We start from the raw sequence: 19077 nt of genomic DNA on the forward strand, positions 1-19077 counted from the left end.
ATTTTGCAGCACTTATTTGCCAGAGCCCTAAATTGCTTAAATGGCATACATTTTCAAAAATATGCTGCCTTCATTAGACTACTTCCTTTTTATTGTTTGTAGACAGCTTTATTACTGTATACCAATTTAATGCCACCCTTGTATATGATCTCACTGAGGTCACTCCTAACTGGTTTTAGATTTAGATATTATGCATTGTGTGTAAGAAGCAGCAAAATTTGACCCCTGAATTGATTATCCTAGATTGGAGAGTATTTTCCAGTAACTATTTCAAAAAAGAAAAGGAAAAAAAAAATTAATGCAATGCAACTTAATGAATACTCAAATAGAACTCTTACAAAGAAAATAATATAAAATAAATTGTAAAAGCCATTTTCACAGTAACATATAATCAATTAATACATTCACCTTGAATTTTATGAAACTAACAGTGAACAAGCATTGGAAATATACTTTTAAAATGAGTACATCATTAGCACTCAAGGACAATTGTGCTTCACCCATCTTTAATAAATCTACACTTCTCTCATAGCTGCTGATAGCCTTTATCTTAAATATGTGTTGTACTTCATTTCTTGACCTGTAGTCATTCTTTGCAAGAATATTCCTTCCAGTACATGTACAATAGGTTATGTCTTGTGGAAACTCATAATTTTATAACAATCTGTCTACTTCTGTGACTTACAGTAGCTTTTACTTGAGATTAGCTGAAAGATTTTTGCATGATGTGTCAGTATTGAAACAAATGACTGATTAGACCATAGAGGCTAAAGATGTTTTATTACCATGAGTACTGTAAGCCCCCTTTTTTCAGGCAAAATGCCTATGGTATCACCAATCATCAGTTATCTTGTCACATCAGTCTCTCCGCACCCCCCATCCCCCAAAACAGCACTGCTGCTACTGCTTATATGGAATTGAACTTGAAAGGTAATCTTGAATACAGTGGATAATTTTAGCAGATAGGCCAGGAGGTACAATCAACACAGTGGAAAACCTAAACGTGGATAGATTTAAAGGTGGTATAGGGGATCTTGACCAATACTGTGGGGTTTGTTGCCTTTTATTGATCAGGTTTACGGGAGATAATTGGTTTAAAACTAATTTGAATTATTCTCTAATTGCTTTTACAGTTAGCAACATATTTTCCTTGGCTATTATGGTAAGTATTTTTGGAGGGTAATAGGAAGAGAAAGATTTCTGGAGTGCAGAAGGTAGCTGTCTTTCTGCTCCATGACACTTCCTTGTACCCTTCCTCACCAGTCTGTCGGATACTTTCAGGTTGTATGTCCCACTCAGAAATGACGGGCACAGTGCCAGTAAGATAAGCTGTGACCAGGCTGGGTTACAGTGCAGGCATGACAGTGCAGGTGGGACGTTGCAGCACACGTAGGATAGAGAGCTTGGCCAGGATGTAGGTATGCTGAGAGCAATGAGATACTTACGTGTCAAGGGTATCAGGAGACAGCAGGTGGCTGAAATGAATAGGGTATTTTGTGCGGGAAGGGCTATGGCTTCAAACTGCTATTCATTTTGTACCCTTTTTCAGAGTTGGTTATCAGTTACAATTATAACCCAGTATTAATTATGGTATTTTGGTTTAAAACAGTTGAAGAGCTGACCACTATGTGTGAAATCCAGTATGGACAATCTGTGATGCAGAAATGGCTATGCAGAGGAGAAACAGAGGATGGGGGAGGGAGAGGAGAAATAAAAAAAATGCAGCTGTGCATTAGATTGTTAGATCAGCCGGAACATGTCTGTCTCCTACTTCTCCAGTTCTGCAACCAGCCAGTACTTGGCATAAATGAGAGCAGCCTTAGGATCATATTGCCACAGCATTGTGTGTGCTTTCAGTAGTCAACAGCAGAGAATCACTTTAATGATGTTCTAACTTCCACAGTATTAGAACAAAATAGAAAACTCAAAATATACTGCATTTTCAACTACTGTTGGCATCTTTGAGAACAAACTCATCTAGGTTTTTTTTTTTTATTCCTACTACATTTTTCTGTAGTTACCAGTAACAGCTAAAAAACTTCAGAATTTACTGTTTCTTATTCTTATTCTTGCAAGCTAGGGACAAATATAAATTTGATTTGTATTTTTCTTAGCTCTATTATTTTTATTAACTTGTAGCATATTTCTATAAAGTTTTTTCAAATATTCATCTCTGCAGTAGCAATTCCATTACCTATAAAATTTATATAAGTTAGTATTTTGGACATTTATTTTAATAGGAATTTTTTTAAAAAATAATGTATCTTTTTTGACCATTTTTAATATCAATTAAGGAATATTGGCCCTACTTAAGAGATTTTCATGTAAATTCTTTTATGGACAGATTTCTGAGATGTCGGCCGCTCTGGCAGAAAGTATTTTCATACAGCTTATTTTCCTGTGTTCAGAAAAGCATGTGTCAAATAAAACTGGAAATCTGGGATAGCACTTACAAATTGGTTAGATTAAAAATATTATCATTTGTCTTTAGCGTTTGATTTTTCCACCTGCAGATTTGTCTACATCTCAGGTTTTGTTTTGTAGTAAGCATTATTCCCATAATGACTGCAGTGTGTTTTTTATTTGGTATTTTTGTAATTTGGAGGTTTCAGTAAACAGTGTCAATTACCAATTCTATGAATACTCTTTTCAGCTTTATGCCATGATATTAATTTGTCATCCTAGTCCCGTGAAGCATTTTGTTATAGGCGACTGAATGCAATTTACCGTTGCTTCATATTAAGTAGTTTGAGACTGGTGTTTATTGTTCCAAATCTCTTTGTTAATTTGTCTTTTGGTTTCTATGTACTGCTGCCTGTAATAATGTACCCAAAAAAGAATAACTATATTTTCCTCTATAATTACACTGACATTCTGGGGGATTGCTAATATATTTGTCCACAAAATATACTTACACTGTAGTGGATCTTAATTTTAAATACATTAAATCTCTTTTAGCGGTTTCTAATTAAGTTCTCCTTATTTTCAAAGCTAGTTTTAGCTTTTACCATAATGTTCCACAGCAATCCATATTCCTTAAATCCCTGATAAGGTGAATCCCTATACAGGTGAATGGTCCATTTAATGGTGTCTGTGAGGATGGTGCTGTTCTGATATACAGTGATGATGGTCTGGGGCAGAAGAACTGCATGCTTAGCACTGTGCAGAACTTTTTGCTCTAAACAACCAATTCTATGACCATGTGCATTCTCTTCTGTTCCTTCCTTTCACTGTCACAGTCCCCCTTGCATGACAGTCTCCAACTGCCCTAGCCCCATTTTGCAGACAGCATCCCTGCCTTAGTGGGGCTTCTGAATGATGATTTTCTAGCACTATTGCTCCAGCTGAAGTGCTAGAGCTCAGATTTATTCTCAGAAAATGGTATTTCCTACTGTGAAAAAGTTATTGGAAGGTGTTATGATTACCATAAAGTCCTTTTAATCGGGTTAAATTTAATTTGCATACTGTTTTATTGGGGTATCTACCCAGACAACCTAATGACAGTGAATGGCAAAGACATCTGCTTAATAAGGATAGAATTAACATAAATGCCACTTATCGAAAAAGCACTGAGGTAGTGCCAAGAAGTGCTTAATTAGAGGCTAATATATGCAACTCTTGCAAAAGTTGCCAAATGAAAACTAAAAGAAGAAGAATGTTCTTTTTCTTTCTGATTAATGCAGGGTTCAATTCATGTCAAGCTTTTGTAACTATATGTGTGTTGGTGGGAGCAGGTATTCAGCTGGGACATAGAATGTTGTGTGGAGCACCCTGTTTAAGAGCATTTATTCCATTTTTTGTTGGAGATAATTTGTTGAAACCTGTCTATATTTAAGTAGCTTATGTGATAACTTCAGTTTTACGTACTGGCTCTGATACTCTATTTTTGAATGGGCTTCTGAGAAAAAGGTGACGCAAGAAGCTATTTTTATGTTCTGATCTCATACTCTAGACATGATGAAAAGAATAAAGCACTGGAGTGCCACATTTCAAGGAATATGCATGCAGTCATTACATTTAGAAATGCCAATGATAAAGATTCCAATTTCAGTGGACTGCTGAGTGAGTATGCTTCATTTAGATAGTGGATTTTCCACTTGCTATGCAGTCCTGCACTAATCTAAAAGTCAGTAAGCCAGAACACATAAAGTTTTAAATAGAGGAAAACTATTTACCAAATTACTACTACCTTTTCTACATACATTGAACTACCTTGGATTGGAAGAGGAATTTACAGTCAGTATATTAACTAGATTGCCAAAAGCTACTATTAATGTTCAAAGTATTTGATCTTTTTTTTAAAGGACATCTTTAAGTATATTCAAAAAATGCACTCATCCCCATCCCATCATGTCTTGACTACTTTTGTTACATGTGCTACCTAAAGGAAAGCTAGCTACCACCTAACTTTCATGTTATATATGGTCTCCACTAAAAGAATGCATGTGTAAGAAGTGACAGAGGGGTAGAAGGAATAGGCCCAAAGAGAAAGGGTAAAAGCGTAAGTTGAAAGGAAGATAATAAATCCATAAATGGATGATGAGGTAGGAAACAAGTGGAGCAGTAGGATAAGTGTTTAGAAATCAAATCTGTTACTTTAAAAATTGTCACATAAAATCTTGATCCATCAATGCATTTTATTGTGATTGTAACTTTAAATACTTGAGGGTTGCTGTTCAAATAATTGTTCTCAAAAGCAATTCAAGTTATACTTAATGTCTAAGCGCTTTGCTGGACTGGCTCCTAACATTTACTATTGCCTACAAAAAGCTGGCATCTCAAATTCCAATTCAAAACAAGAGACTGCTTCACAAAGAATACACAGGAATGATTTAAGGTTAATTCTAGTGCTGAACAAGCTGATAATCTCTCCTGTGAATCACTCAATCTCAGTGAAATATAAAAACATAAAAGATGAAGCAACATACTCTTGGCCTGTCTGGAAAAAGCCTTTGGAAATGCTAGCATGAGACAAGTCTGTTTCTGATATATTTCTAATTTGTAATTAAAAATATGACGGAAATCCATTCTGGTGCAATTTAGAAGCAGGGAGTGCATGGAATCATGTCCACCATCTGCTGGAATGCTGATGGCATTATTAAGATTGATGACAAACCCCCTAAAGTGACTATTACAGAGGAGTGCTAATAACACCTGCTGAATAAACTCTATGAAGCCAGTAAGCAAACTGTTGAGACAAAGCCACGATTCTCAGTTGATTCTCTGCAATGCACCACTTCACTAAGACAGAATTTCTCAAGAGGCTTTAAAAACCCCCTATGGCTGCCTGGAACCTGCTCATTCATTTTATTCCCAGACCAGCTCCAGAGATGCTTATCCTTTTCAGCTGTTACAGACAGTTTTAAAATAAGACAGTATTTTCATTTGGAAGAAGGGTATAAAATAACTCCACTGTATACACGGAACAGAGGCCCTGAAAAGAGCTTGTTGTCAACCTGAGGAAAAAGATCTATTTGCAGAATTGCCATTTATGCTGGTTTTGGCTGGGATAGAGTTAATTTTCTTCATAGTAGCTGGTATGAGGCTATGTTTTGGATTTGTGCTGGAAACAGTGTTGATAATGCCCAGATGTTTTCATTACTGCTGAGCAGTGCTTACACAGACTCAAGGCCCTTTCTGCTTCTCACCCCACCCCACCAGTGAGTAGGCTGGGGAGGCACAAGAAGTTGGGAGGGGACCCAGCTGGGACAGCTGACCCCAACTGACCAAAGGGATATTCCAGACTGTATGATGTCATGCTCAGCATGTAAAGCTGGGGGAAGAAGGAAGGGGGGGATGTTTGGAGTGATGGCGTTTGTCTTTCCAAGTAACCGTTACGCGTGATGGAGCCCTGCTTTCCTGGAGATGGCTGAACACCTGCCTGCCCATGGGAAGTGGTGAATGAATTCCTTGGTTTGCTTTGCTTGTGTGCGCGGTTTTTGCTTTACCTATTAAACTGTCTTTATCTCAACCCATGAGTTTTCTCACTTTTACTGTTCCTGTTCTCTCCCCCATCCCACGGCGGGGGAGTGAGTGAGCAGCTGTGTAGTGCTTAGCTGCTGGCTGGGGTTAAACCATGACATCATCTGAGAACGGGGCTCTACACTAAGAAAAAATATTGAGGGGCTAAATTCTGCCTTGAAATGCCTATAGATTTCACTCTTAATTACCAAAACTCCCACTGATTTGCCGTTTATCACATAGCAAAATTGATATAGGGTCCCTGGTCTTACTACTTAAAAAGCAATGGCCTAATCCTTTGAGCTAAAAAGGGTTTGGCATACATTAAATTATTGAGCTGTTCAGACTCTGTTCTATGGAAGGAATATCAGTTATATGCAGCTAATTTTATTATGTTGATTTGAAATGTTATAGCAGTTTTCACAGTATGATAATGAATATTTATGCAAAATTAGCAACTTGACAATGGATTAAATAGACAACTATAGGACATACAGTAGCTACAGAAACTTATCTTCCTAAACGAATATTGTGCAATGGTCTATCTCTACTGGCGTTTTTGGAGGACAAAATAGTCGTGTGTTTTAGAAACACATAAGGAAACTGAAGACACAGTTAAGTAATTTGACAGTGACCAAACATGTTTTAATGAGCTTTTTTCAAGCATGTGATACTATAGTGCTTGAGTAACATTGTTTAAAGTAGGCCAGCTACAACATCTGTAAAAAACTAAATCAAGATAAAATTTATGAAAACTGCAAAATAAAAAACTTGTTAGAAGTAAATCTTACTACAGCTTTTTAAAGCAAATTGAAATAAAATCAGATACAAATCAAACAGAATTTATACTAAGTTGGTACTAGAAGTCTATATAAATCACTGGCAATACATTACCAGCAAACCATGTGGAGTAAGAAGTCCAGATCTGACAGCTGTGTTTAATATAAAATATATTAGAAAGAACAGCAACAAAAGACTGGAGAGGATACAGGCAGCATAGCTTTGTAAGCAGCGTTAACAGGCTACAATTTGGTTCAAGTCATGGAAACTGTTTTCTAAATGAGTGTGATTAGTAACCAGGAATAATGTCAGAGTTCTTTTTCCAAAATCATGACCTGTGGCAGCATAAAACGCTGTCACACCACACAGGAGGCACAAATTAAGATTTGAAACAGAGCAAAAATTAAAAACAGTGGCTTTCCTCTTTTATGTCCTCTTGCTGTTTTCACTTTTTTATTTACATACATATATGAAACATTTCAATCAAACATGATAACTTGTCCTTTCTATTTATATAATAATTCCAAAGTAAATGGAAAAGTTTTACCACAACATTAAAAAAAACCCCAAACCACTTTTGTAAATAATCCTACTCTGTTTTAGCACAATAAAGTTTTATTTAAAGCTTCCACAATAAACTTAGTACATTCTTTGCACTGCAATTGTAAAAGGAACACTGCTGTATACTAAATTTCCGTGTCAGCTCTAAGTTTATACATTTGTTCTTTATTATCTTTTTTTTCTCTTACAATGTATGTTTAGGGATGTAATTTTATAACTCTCAGTGTTTTCACCCTTACAGTGGAAATTCAAGAACCATTATTTTATCAGTGCTACTGTTAATTGCAGATATGGGACTGGAAAAAAAAATGTTATTTATTTGGGGTTTCATGAGAGCAAGTGTGGGCTTGGGTTTTTTTGTTTGTTTGTTTGTTTCTTGTAAATTCACTGACAATATATACTTTTCTTTGCGTGCTCTCTTGCTGAAATTTACTTAGATTCGGAGGCATATCAGTTTAGACCTCTTAACGTTCTTAAAGTATCTCAGTGTGTGTCTCTGCCTTTAAGCAAAACAAAATAATGATTTTGAAAGTGGTGTTTTCTAACATGATCATTTTGTGTCTAGTATTGCTGCAGACATTTACATTCCTTCTGTTGTGATTTTCCATAGTCATTTGCTATTTCATGATTTTTGTAATTATTTTAAATAGCTGGAAATTATTAGAAGTATATTGTGGTGTGAAACAGAAAACAAAAATAACAAAGCAGAAACAAAAGCACTAGCAGAGTGGGGAAGCAAATTACTTTAGAAAATGACTAATATTTCTAGTTCCTCGTAGGCACTCTATTTTAGCTGCACATTCTCACATACACCAATTTTCTCCCTTAACCCTCTGCTTTGTTTCCTTCCAAAATATTGCCTGGCTTCTAAGATTTGATAATTTTCCAGTAATACTGAACATGCCAGTTCCCAGAGTCCACTGATACCACTTTTAGAAGCAGGACAGAAGAAGTATTTTCCTTCAGTTGTTCAAGCAACTGAGGCAGATCCCTCTGTTGTAAGCAAGAGCAAAAAGAAAAATGCACGGGCTTAGTCTAACAAAAGACAATTTCTGCCTTAGTAAAAGCTCCAACTAGTTGATGCATTTTTAAAGTCTTAAATGTGTTTATTTCCATTAAACATATACTACTTTTAAAAAATTAAACATATGATGTACTGTCTGATATTGCTTCCAAAACTACAGTAAGCAATATGTGTTCAAGTGCCCATAATTTTTCATTTATTCAGTAATAATGCAGGGCACATCAACTGAACCTTCTAAGTCATTTGCTCTGCACATCACCAGGGAGATACATGCTGGGAAGTTTTGGTGAAGTCTACAGCACTCCTGAATTTAAAATTCCTTGTGAACTTTTCTCAGTGTGCTAAATTAAGATTCACTCCACTGCTTTTGGTTTGGTTTTTTTGTTTTGTTTTTAATACAATGCTAATATGGCCTCGACTGATTATCTTAAGCAAAGGCTTTTGTATCTAATAGTCATTACATGTTTTTAAATTAGTTTTTTCCCCACAATATTACTATCTATAAAAGCTAGTAAAATTATGTATTATCAGCATTCCACATATTTTTAAGAAATAGCATTTTCTTTCGTCAGATACTGGAAATGAGTAATACGAGAAAATGAAACAGATATTCTACAATGGAAGATTAACAATGAGCCTATAAAGAAGGTATTATGTAAGAGATGTAGCTACAGAGAATTCAAGATGAGCTATAAAGTAAGGTAAATGATGGTGACTCTGAGACAGCGGGCATAACTAGGGAGATTCTCAAAACTAGTATTACTAGACCATTTTCATACCCATAATCCAGCAATTATATTTATTATCTGTGACAGAACTTCATATAAACACCTTCAGAGAAACGCAATGCATAGCTTGAACACTCCTGAGTATACAAAGTTAATGACCTGCTTAAACCTGAGTAACATCTACATCGACATACCATCACACCACGACACAGAAAAGAAAAAAGAAACTGTGTTAAAGTACAGCAATGGTATTTTCTTTTCCTTTTTCTTTCCCATTTGCTAAATGCCTAGAGATTGCTCAGCTTTAAGATAACATGCCATGTAACTGTAAATCTAGGCAGCAAACTAAAAAAGGGTCCCATCTTTACAGAGCTTTTTTTGAAAGAGACAACAGAGCAAAACAAAGAGCTGATAAAAGGGAGAAGATGCAGAGCTAAAGGAGCAGAAACAGAAGCACACATGAGAGAGCTTGTCTGTGAAAAGGATCCCTGAAGGATCTCTTCTATTAAGACAGCTGATGTGGTAAAGTGTATTTAGCGGGTCATTTGTACCTTCTGTGCTGTAATGACCCATGTTGGCATATACCCATATAGTGGTACTACCTGTTCCTTGGACATACAAAGATGGAAAGTATTCTATGCTGTACTTCTTTTTGAAAACCCAGGAACTGTTCTGCTTTCATGAAGATTCAGAACAGTAGCAGGAAACTCCTGAGTATGGTTGTTTTGGACCCATTTACTTCAACCTCATGACAACAACTTCAGAAAACATGGTGAGTCCATTTCTCTTTCTACTGGATACTGTCAGAGAATAACAGACTTGTTAACAGTTTTTTCTCAGAAACGTTATACAGGTTGGAGGAAAGATAACAGGAATAGACATATTAGGGATTTTATTTTAAATATTTAATAGCCTATTGAAATAGTCAATAATTGTGAGTATGTTTTGGTGCAGGTTCTTATTTGATTGTTAAGCTGAAAATTGTTCTTTGACATATTACACATTGTACTCTGCAACAGCAAGTAATGTCTCTTTCACTCCTGTTTAATGTATGGATCTGCTCTCCCCTGCATATTACCACCTGTGGATTTGTCAGACTTTGTCACAAGCTTATTTCCTACTAATTCACTTAACTCAGATGTTATGTTTCCCTCCAAGTGCTGTTTCCCAGGACACGCTAGTAATGGACGTATTTACCTCCCATCTTTCCACATCACTTTCATGCTTCAAGAATTGATTAAGATACCACAGGCTGGTAAATTGTTCCAAGTACCAGCAGACAGAATGATAGTGAAAATGTTTTAAGATTTGTTGCTTTCTGCCACAAGTGACAAATACTTAAGAAGTTACTTAGGATAAGAAGTATTGTCTATAAAATATTGCAAACTAAAATTAAACTAAATGTGGAGATGAAGTTAAAGAATGTTATAAATGAAACTTACTTTTCCAAATGTCATTTTCTGGCCACTGACCATGGAAAGGAGCTGTGCCTTTCCAGGTGCTTTATGGTCAGTTTCCCACAGAGGTTATCAAGCTCTGATGCTGCTGGCTAATAGGTTGGAAGCCATACAACAAAAATAGACTTGGATAAAGTGAGGTGTTTACTGGCTTATGTGTCTGGAAAGAGAAGAGGTAATTTTTCTGATGACCCAGAAAGCACAATTCTTCACCCTCAAGATCAAACTGTACAAAACTCAATGGACATCACATACAACTTCTCTCTAAGTTAAAAGGTTTTAACTTTATTGATCTCTGCAGATTTTAAAATGTTAAAGATTCTTTCTACAACATGCAATTTCTGGGTCATTTCTAAGTGATCATATCTTTAAAGAAGAACCCTTTCATGACTTTTTTTTTGTGTGTGTGTCTGTGTGTGTGTGTGTGTGTGTGCCTTTCCTAAGAAGCCCAAAGGGTCATTTTCCTCATTTCTCCATTCTCTTGGTGTGCTTGCTTAGTAGCACACAGTCAGATTAGAGATAGCATCTGCATATGGAAGGCAGAGCTTCTCTGCTTTTCTCTGCCTTCTGGAGACTTGAACCAAAGACTAGTCAGTCTGCTATAATCCTGAATTTACAAGAAGGTAATTTCTGCTAAATCAGGCCCTAAAGAAATATTAAAAATATCAAATCTCCTATCTGTTCAGAAAAATTAACAGCTTAAAAAAATGAAGTTAGGTTCTTTCAAAATCTAATTTCTTCTTGTAACCACTGCAGCTTACAGTGTACTATGAAGAGCAAAATAAGACATTTTATTTCTTTCCATACACCTTAGTGTTCTTTCATCAGTTTTCATAGAAACATACCTAGACACTTTTACTCTAGTACTATGAATAGCCTTATATTACAATATTAGCACTTTGAAAGAAAAACACAACCTGATGCTTTTAGCTCTTTTGGTTTTCCTGAAGCAAATGAGATTCTCCTCTGTTTATTCCATTTCCAAATTACAGGCTCAGCTGCAGAACTTTAGTTAGCACAAAAAAAAATTTATTTCTCTTTAGCTTCACTGGTCTTTACTGAAAGAACTAAAGGCAAAACAATGTTGTATCTGCAGTGATACAGGTAGAAGTCCTGAAAATATCTCAGAAACTGTCAGAAGCCCACTATTACTAAAATGTCTTTTTGGCTAAGCACTTTTCTCACTTTCTCAATTTTTACAATACCTGTTAAACTGCTGTGTATATATGCAACTTTTTAGGGATATCTGTTACTGTGTAATGATGGAAGTATGATTGTATTCAACAGCATAAGAAAAAATTTGGACTTAATCTTGTAGAGAAAATGTGCTTTGTGTTTTTTAAATGCTTCTATTTAAATGCTTCCCTGTTCCAGAAAGAACTTTAAGATTCTTAGACTGCCTTCCTAGGAAAGTCAGTCATCCTAGGAAGTAGTATTTGATGCACTGTCAAAATTGTTTTTTCGATTAGCTGGCTGTACTCCACAAAAGACTCAACTCATCATAACAGATGAAAAGTGCCTCTTTAAATTAAAAATACGGCAGCCAAAAAACCAGGCAAGAAGTCTTTTTAACAGTGAGACAGAAAGAACGTAGGGAATAGAGCCAGACAATAATCAGACGAAAATGAGACCCACACCTGAAATCATTGCAATTTGTTGAGGACAAGTGATCCTAAAAATAAGCCACCCTTATCTGCAGCACATGATACATGATGAATCTTTGTGGATTCTGAATAAGCAGTAAGCAACAAGAACATTGAGAAGCAACAAACGTATCTATTAAATCTCGGCACAAAGGAGACTTCCTTTGGAAAGTTTAGTTGAGGGCATATGACCGTAGTCCATCCCATCCTGTTCCTTATAAAAATGCAGCCTACTCAACAGTAGTAACAACTACTGTTACATACATAACAACAACTCAACATATGTAAATGAGATTAAACCCAGATTTAATTTCTCATAAGGAACTGGTGACACACAAGTTTCAATTTTCCGACTGATCTGTCCTACTTTTTTTCTAGCAAGCTTCCTTGTTGCTGCAGCTCAAATGCATCTCTCACTGTGAGGAAAAGTGGATGATTCTACCCTTTTAAGGTGAGATCCTATTACAGATTGTTTCCTCAGCTGTGCACACCTCCAAATAAAGCACAAAAAATGGTAAAGCTGAATTGAGGGCAGAAGAATAAAAGAGTTCTCAAGGGTCTGTTAAAGGAAAATATTATAACTTGTTATTTGGAAAACATTCAAGTATCTGGCCGAAGCATAGTTACTTAATAATTAGGCAACTAGCAAAACTAGTGGCACAGGCCACTAGAGAAACTAGTTAACAGGGGCGTGGTGAAGAATGTCTGAAATTGTCACAAGTGTGAATCATTTGTGCTGATTTCAAATCCAGTTTTGTGTAACACCTTGAGGAAGGCAGGTACAGTCTCCAGAAAATAGTTACTTCTGGATGTATATACAATGAAAGTATAACGGTGTAAATAACACAGAGAAAATAGCTCAGAAGAACTGAAGAACTGCAGGTGGTACACTGGGATGGAATGTGAATCACTGCCAATTCACTCATTAAACAGGAAGGAACAGCAGTAATTTATAGAAGACCTTTGTGTGTGTGTGTGTGTGTGTGTACACACCGTACTGCAATAATTTGTGGGACTGCTTCTGAACAAAGGAGCTTTGGAAAGCTCCATTCCCACCATGGGAAAAGCTGCGTTCCCTGGTGTAAAACATTGTACAGATCAGTGAGAACTCTGTCAACATGTGCAGTTTCTAGAAAGGCAAAAAATTCAATACATCTTCCAAACTGTGAAAAGCCAGTCCAGTTCAGAGGTGAGTTAAATAAGAATAACCAAAGTGGGAGGAGGATTTTTTCTTCAGATGATTTGTAAGGTACCTGTAAAGAGCTGATATGTTTACTGAGAAAGTAAAAGCACAGAAAAAAAGTCTTCCTTTAAGGAAAAAAAGAATGTGAATTTTTACCAAAACCTGTTCTTCACAATCTACAATTCAAGTCCCATAGGCAATGTGGCCTTTCCTTGTTGTGGAATCTTCTGGCCTTAGAAAAAAGTTCATGAAAACAAAGGGGAGGAATGCATTGTGTCACAAAAAGAATGAGCCAAGAAAGAGATGAAGCCAAAATCCAGAAGGCTGACCATACAGCACTCCCTTCAGTATCAAGCTTTTCAGCAAGGGTAATCATTTGGCCATCCCATGCACTCCTCACTGTTCGCTTTCAAGCATCCATAATAAAAATACAAATGATGCAAGTGCTAACAGGACACAAAACTGACCTACAGTTTTTGTAGGCTTTCCGTTCTTTTCTGCATTACATGGCTTTGCTAAATTAATATAAACGTTTCTTAGGGTGTTAAGGGAAAAAAAGATGCTGCTTGTTTAAACAATTTTAGTGAAGGTCTAACCTTTTACATTAAACATCTGTTCCCTTCATTTACTTTCTGGCAGCAGTTCATATGTTTTCTGCAAAGGACACAGTTTAATGAACATATACCAGATTATTTAAATGAATGGTTTTAATGAGATCTTTGAATAGGTTTCTCTAAAAAGTAAGCATGAAATTACTTTTTCAGTTGGGATGCTTTAACATATTTTAAGAAAAACATACATAATCACTTTCCAGCAAACACAGGCCTTGGTTGCTTTAACATTCCAATGCCTTTGAGTGCTAATAAACTAAAGTACTTGTTTCATGGGAGTGATAAGTCAGTACAGTAAATTGATGTTTTAATACATTATTACTTCCTAAGAAAAAGTTTTTTCCTGTAGGAAAGGGGGAAATACTTTTCATTTTATCAGAATGGGACATCAGTTTATTTCTATGTAATGGAAAGGTATGGACAGGCCTGATACTATAGGCTTTCATTGAAAGGCTCCAGCAAGAGAATTAATTAATTATTAACTTATTAATACTCCTAAGAAGGATATACATCCAAGTTCTACTTAGATAAACTCAGGCAAAAGTAATTTGACTTCACCAAGTGATTCAGCTTCAATATTATTAAACCTAGTCCCTGTCTCTTTTTATTCTTTTTTGTATTCTCCTATTGCAATATGAAGTGTTAATTCCATTCAAATAATTAGGATTGGGCGTAGTTCACCATATAGCCACCAGGAAGAAAAATGCCAAAAGTCTAAATATCTTTGCAGCTGCCTATGATAATGTCTTTCACTTTTGAACCAGCAGAGGGTTCTTTATATAATGGATCTAATTGTTTAGAAGTCACTTCATGGTTTAACATTATTTAATTGCCCTGATTTTTCTCTATTGATTTTGTACATATACAAATAACAGCACTGCAATGGAAATGGAACCTGAATGACAGGTTTTAGAAATTTTAATCAGCAGGATTTTGCTGCCTTAGAATAAAATCTATTTTTCCTATGGATAATGTAATAAGATGGGCCCTGGTGTTGAAAGTCTGATTAGTCAAGAGATAGTCCATTTAAGCAGGGTTACAACAGTTGGCAGTCTTTTTCTGAGCATAAGGCTAATGAGCATGTTCACTTATGCATAAGGTAACTGTAATATAGTTAGCTGGCACTGAGCCTTAAAAGACATTTTGTTTAAATTTTAAAAATTCCATTGTGATTTCTATGGCTTCAACTTAGTTTTACATACTGCCATTTCTAACTTTGTTCTAACCTCCTCTATCACTTCTGGGTGAAACCACTACAACAATTCAAGGAAAATGCATCAGTTCATTCCCCATCTTTCACTCCTCCTGCCCATGGAAATGTACTATGGTTGAAAGAGATTGAATCTTAAGCAATTAGTTTGCTAAAACCTTTGCACAGCCTTGCATTATTTTGCAATATAAGTATTTTCTTGTATCACTGATGACTTGCTAGAACTATAGTCAAAATGTGTCTTCTGAAGGCGTACTAAATTGCTATTGTTTTTCATGACAAGTATCTTATCTCATGGTGTAATATTTAACTACTAAAATACTTAACATTCATTAATATTAATAAATGCCTTTGTCACCTCTAACATCTAGGGTCCTTATCATTAACCAGATACACATCAAATGCTTAACATGCACTTTTAAATACCTTCAGTATATTAATTTAAAATATGATACAAAGTCCAGGCTTTATACATGCAAAGCCCGAGATTGCTGTGGATCATATTTATGTCACATGATTTTATTTTTTTCATGCTTATTCACTGTTACCAGTGGAGGAATCAGTAATTTCTACACATTTTTTGTGCCATTAGATCTTGGACATAGATGTTGTTGCCGTTGTTAGCACCAGCATCAGTTTAGCTCCAACTTTTCATATTACTGAAATAATCTAACCTATCACAGAACTCCTATGCCTGTAGAGTTCACACATTTTTTTTTTAAACCCTGTCAGTCTTGCTTTTGGTCTGTGTTGCCCAGATTTGTAAGTGCATGACCCGAGTTTAAGTATCCATACTTCTTCAGCATCAGAAACCCTTGGTATGAATGCCTACATTTTTTGTAGGCTCACTTTCAAATTTTTCTTTTTAAGTAAAAATATTGAAGCAATGCTTACATTGTGAAAGTCTTCTATGATGCAGATTCCATTTTTCTACATTTCACATTGATTGTATCTTGGAAACCTCAAGATGTTTTACAATGCTGGGGAAATAAATCCTCAGAGGCAATATAAATCTTATTGCCTAAGACAGCTACCTGAACAGGATAACAGAATTCAAGCTTTTCCACTTGAATTCTGAAAAAAGGGCCTGTTCCTCAACATTTTCCACCCCTTGTCACTTCCCAGTTTATAAGCACCATCTGCTTTTCAATGTTCTTTGCAAGATACTGATCTTAACAGTTGCAATTCCTCCATGAGTTTCAGTAACTTAGCAAGAAGGCATGCTCTGTAGAGAGTACACCTCTTCTTTCACTTCTGGGTGGCCAGAGAGTAAAATTGATTTTAACTAGAGCTCTACTCAAATACATTTCATATGCAGCGTTCTTGGCAAACAAATTGTAAGAAAGGAAAGTAACACTTCCTTGACCCTTTCCCCCCTACCTCCTACACTTTTTACTGAGCCTTTGCTCCTCTTTTGTATCAAAAATGATAAATTTTCACTTGGAGGAACACCTAGCAGAGAGATATACTTGGAAATAATTGTTATAAAGTATATCAGTGAAATAATAATAATAATACTAATGGTCAGATTCTAAGCTGCACATGAATTCAAAGCATTTGCAGATGGAGCAGTAGCAAATTCTGCAAAGAAACCCTAACAAAGTAATATTTAATTGGTGTAACAGTTCTGAGACTGGAGTGAGGAGTTCTTTTACTTTCTTGGTAATTATTGTTTAAATAAAGGTCTGCAATCCTGTCAAGTGAAGAATGCTGCTTAAGTCCAAAAAATTATTCTTTATCATTCAATAAGGAGCTCTTTGTATCAATAAGATTAAAAAAGAATCAATTTGCTCCGACAAGAATGGTCATGTCTGCAATACTGAATGCACTGCTTCATAGGAAAAAAGTTTATTTTGGTATTATTAAAAAATGACTAAGTTAGATCAACCAAAAAGGTCTCCGCCTTAAAATCATTTGAGTATGCCACTTTGCAGCAGTCTATGACTATTTTATGTGGTCTTTAAAGTGCTCAATAATCCCATAAAGTTTTAACCTTTATTTTATTGGTACCTGCTACTTTTTGTGTTATGTGTCTAAAGCCAATGAAAAGATTTTTCATGAATCACATGAATTTTTATTTTACTGTTCACATAAAAAAGCTTTCTAATATCTTTTAATAGCAGGATTTTGTGTATGAATTATATCACGGTCAGCATGCATTATTCTGAACTCTAGTTTCTGGACCAGAAAACCATGTTTAAATCACTCTGGGCATTAAAATTAAATGGGTAAATGACTGACTACATGGACTGGCAGGGTTATCCTGCAGTAGTTAGAAGGTGGGAGAACACAGTGACATCAAGTTTTAGTATATCTTTGAGAAATGGGGTAAAAAGGGGAGGTTTTATTTATTTATGGGTTTTTTTTTAAACCTGGTAACTGAACAAGAAGTGAGAATTTACAATGTGAAAGGTATAAAAAATTCCATCAGCAACCAAAACCTGCAGGGACATTTTAGTTTTCATGCCGAAGAGGTAAAGCATGGTGAAAGACTTTTTAGCCACAAAAAACAAATGAAGTTGCCCTAATTAAGTTTACTAATAACCTTTTCATTATCCTATACTTCTCTGAAGCATTTTTTTAAGCTTCAAAAAAGCCTAGCTTCTGTCCAGATAGTTCAAAGAAATCACAGACATGTCTTAGACAAAAATCTGATGACAAATAAAGGTTGCAATTTGTCCCAGCCTGTCATGTTATGCCAGTGAAAACCAATGGGTGAAGTGACAGCAGGTTTCTCAGTTGAAAGGGAGTCAATACTGTTCTACAAATAAGAAGCAATTGCTTCAGAAAGTTTTAGAGTGTTTGTAAATAGTTTCAGTGGGGAATTCTGCTCTTGGGCCATAATACCTTGCTTTTCTCCCCCCGCTAAAAAGCACCGGCCAAGCACAATTGCGCACCAACTTACCTGACAGGTTGGCAGGTAGCGCCACTCAGCAACCATTAAAATGATCCAGACCAATAACATTATGGAATAAGGAAAGCTATAGAACACTTAGTATTAACACACTGATCCAAATTGTCCACAGGACATCCACGGGAGCCGCGGGTGGCACTGCCCATCCCCGGCAGGGCACAGGAGAAGGGGCTGTGTGAGGCTGGGGAAACCGCCCTGGGGCCCATCTCCATTCCCTCGCGGTGCCCGCCCATCCCAGGCACCTACCTTCTTGCCACCCAGGGCCTCGAAGTGGCTCCGCAGCTCCTCCACAGTGATGGGGAAGTGCTCGGTCTCCTGAGGGCCGCCTGGGGTCTCCTCCTTGAACACGTCCGCCCTCCTGCTGTCTGCCGGTACTTTCTCCACGGTGCTGCTGCAGCTGATCTTATCCGGCACCAGGGACCGTGGGGCTGGAGAGCACTGAAGCGTCGGGCCAGGTCTTGTAGCATCGGTGGACTCCCATCTCTGCTTGAGGAGCTCCACGGAGCCCTTCTGCAGGGGCAAGTCTGCCAGCTCCAGCGTGCCCTGCCAATGCAACACGTACCTGGGGTCAGAGGCAGGCAGCACCGTGCCAGCGAAGGCCGCGGCAGGGCGGCTCCAGAGCCCTTGCGGGTTGTGGGACAGGCCGGGGCGCAGACCGGCGGCTGGGACAGAAGCCACTTCCCAGTGGAAAGTGAGACCCGGTAAGAGTCAGTGAAAGGGTTCGCTGTGTTCATAGGGCAGCAACATGTTAATTAAAAGTGAATTAAGAGTGGCATTCAGATATTTTATTCTTAAGCTTGCCAGCAGAATTGCTGTCTATCATGAATGGAGAAGCAGCAAGCACACAATTAAGGAGACTTTCAAACAAAGTGGGGCTAATGAATGAGTGCCTGGTAATCAGTGTGTGCTGCACTGAAAGGTGTTGTGTGCTGGTATCTTTTAGATTTGATACAGCTGTCAGTATTGTAGAGTGAGACACAGCATTTTAATGCAGCCAGGAGACAG

The 19077-nt window shown here is 36.8% G+C and overlaps 1 protein-coding gene across 1 annotated transcript in view; it reads right to left on the reverse strand.

Moving 5' to 3' along the window:
* Nucleotides 1-19077, reverse strand: part of XIRP2 (xin actin binding repeat containing 2) — a 52130-nt gene that overhangs the window by 26690 nt on the left and 6363 nt on the right. Inside the window, exon 3 of the mRNA XM_030016514.1 lies at nucleotides 18319-18615. Coding sequence (XP_029872374.1) covers nucleotides 18319-18615 — 297 coding nt within the window. The remainder of the gene's footprint in view (nucleotides 1-18318; nucleotides 18616-19077) is intronic.

The sequence above is a fragment of the Aquila chrysaetos genome, chromosome 6, assembly GCF_900496995.4.
Source record: "Aquila chrysaetos chrysaetos chromosome 6, bAquChr1.4, whole genome shotgun sequence".
Taxonomy (NCBI): Eukaryota; Metazoa; Chordata; class Aves; order Accipitriformes; family Accipitridae; genus Aquila; species Aquila chrysaetos.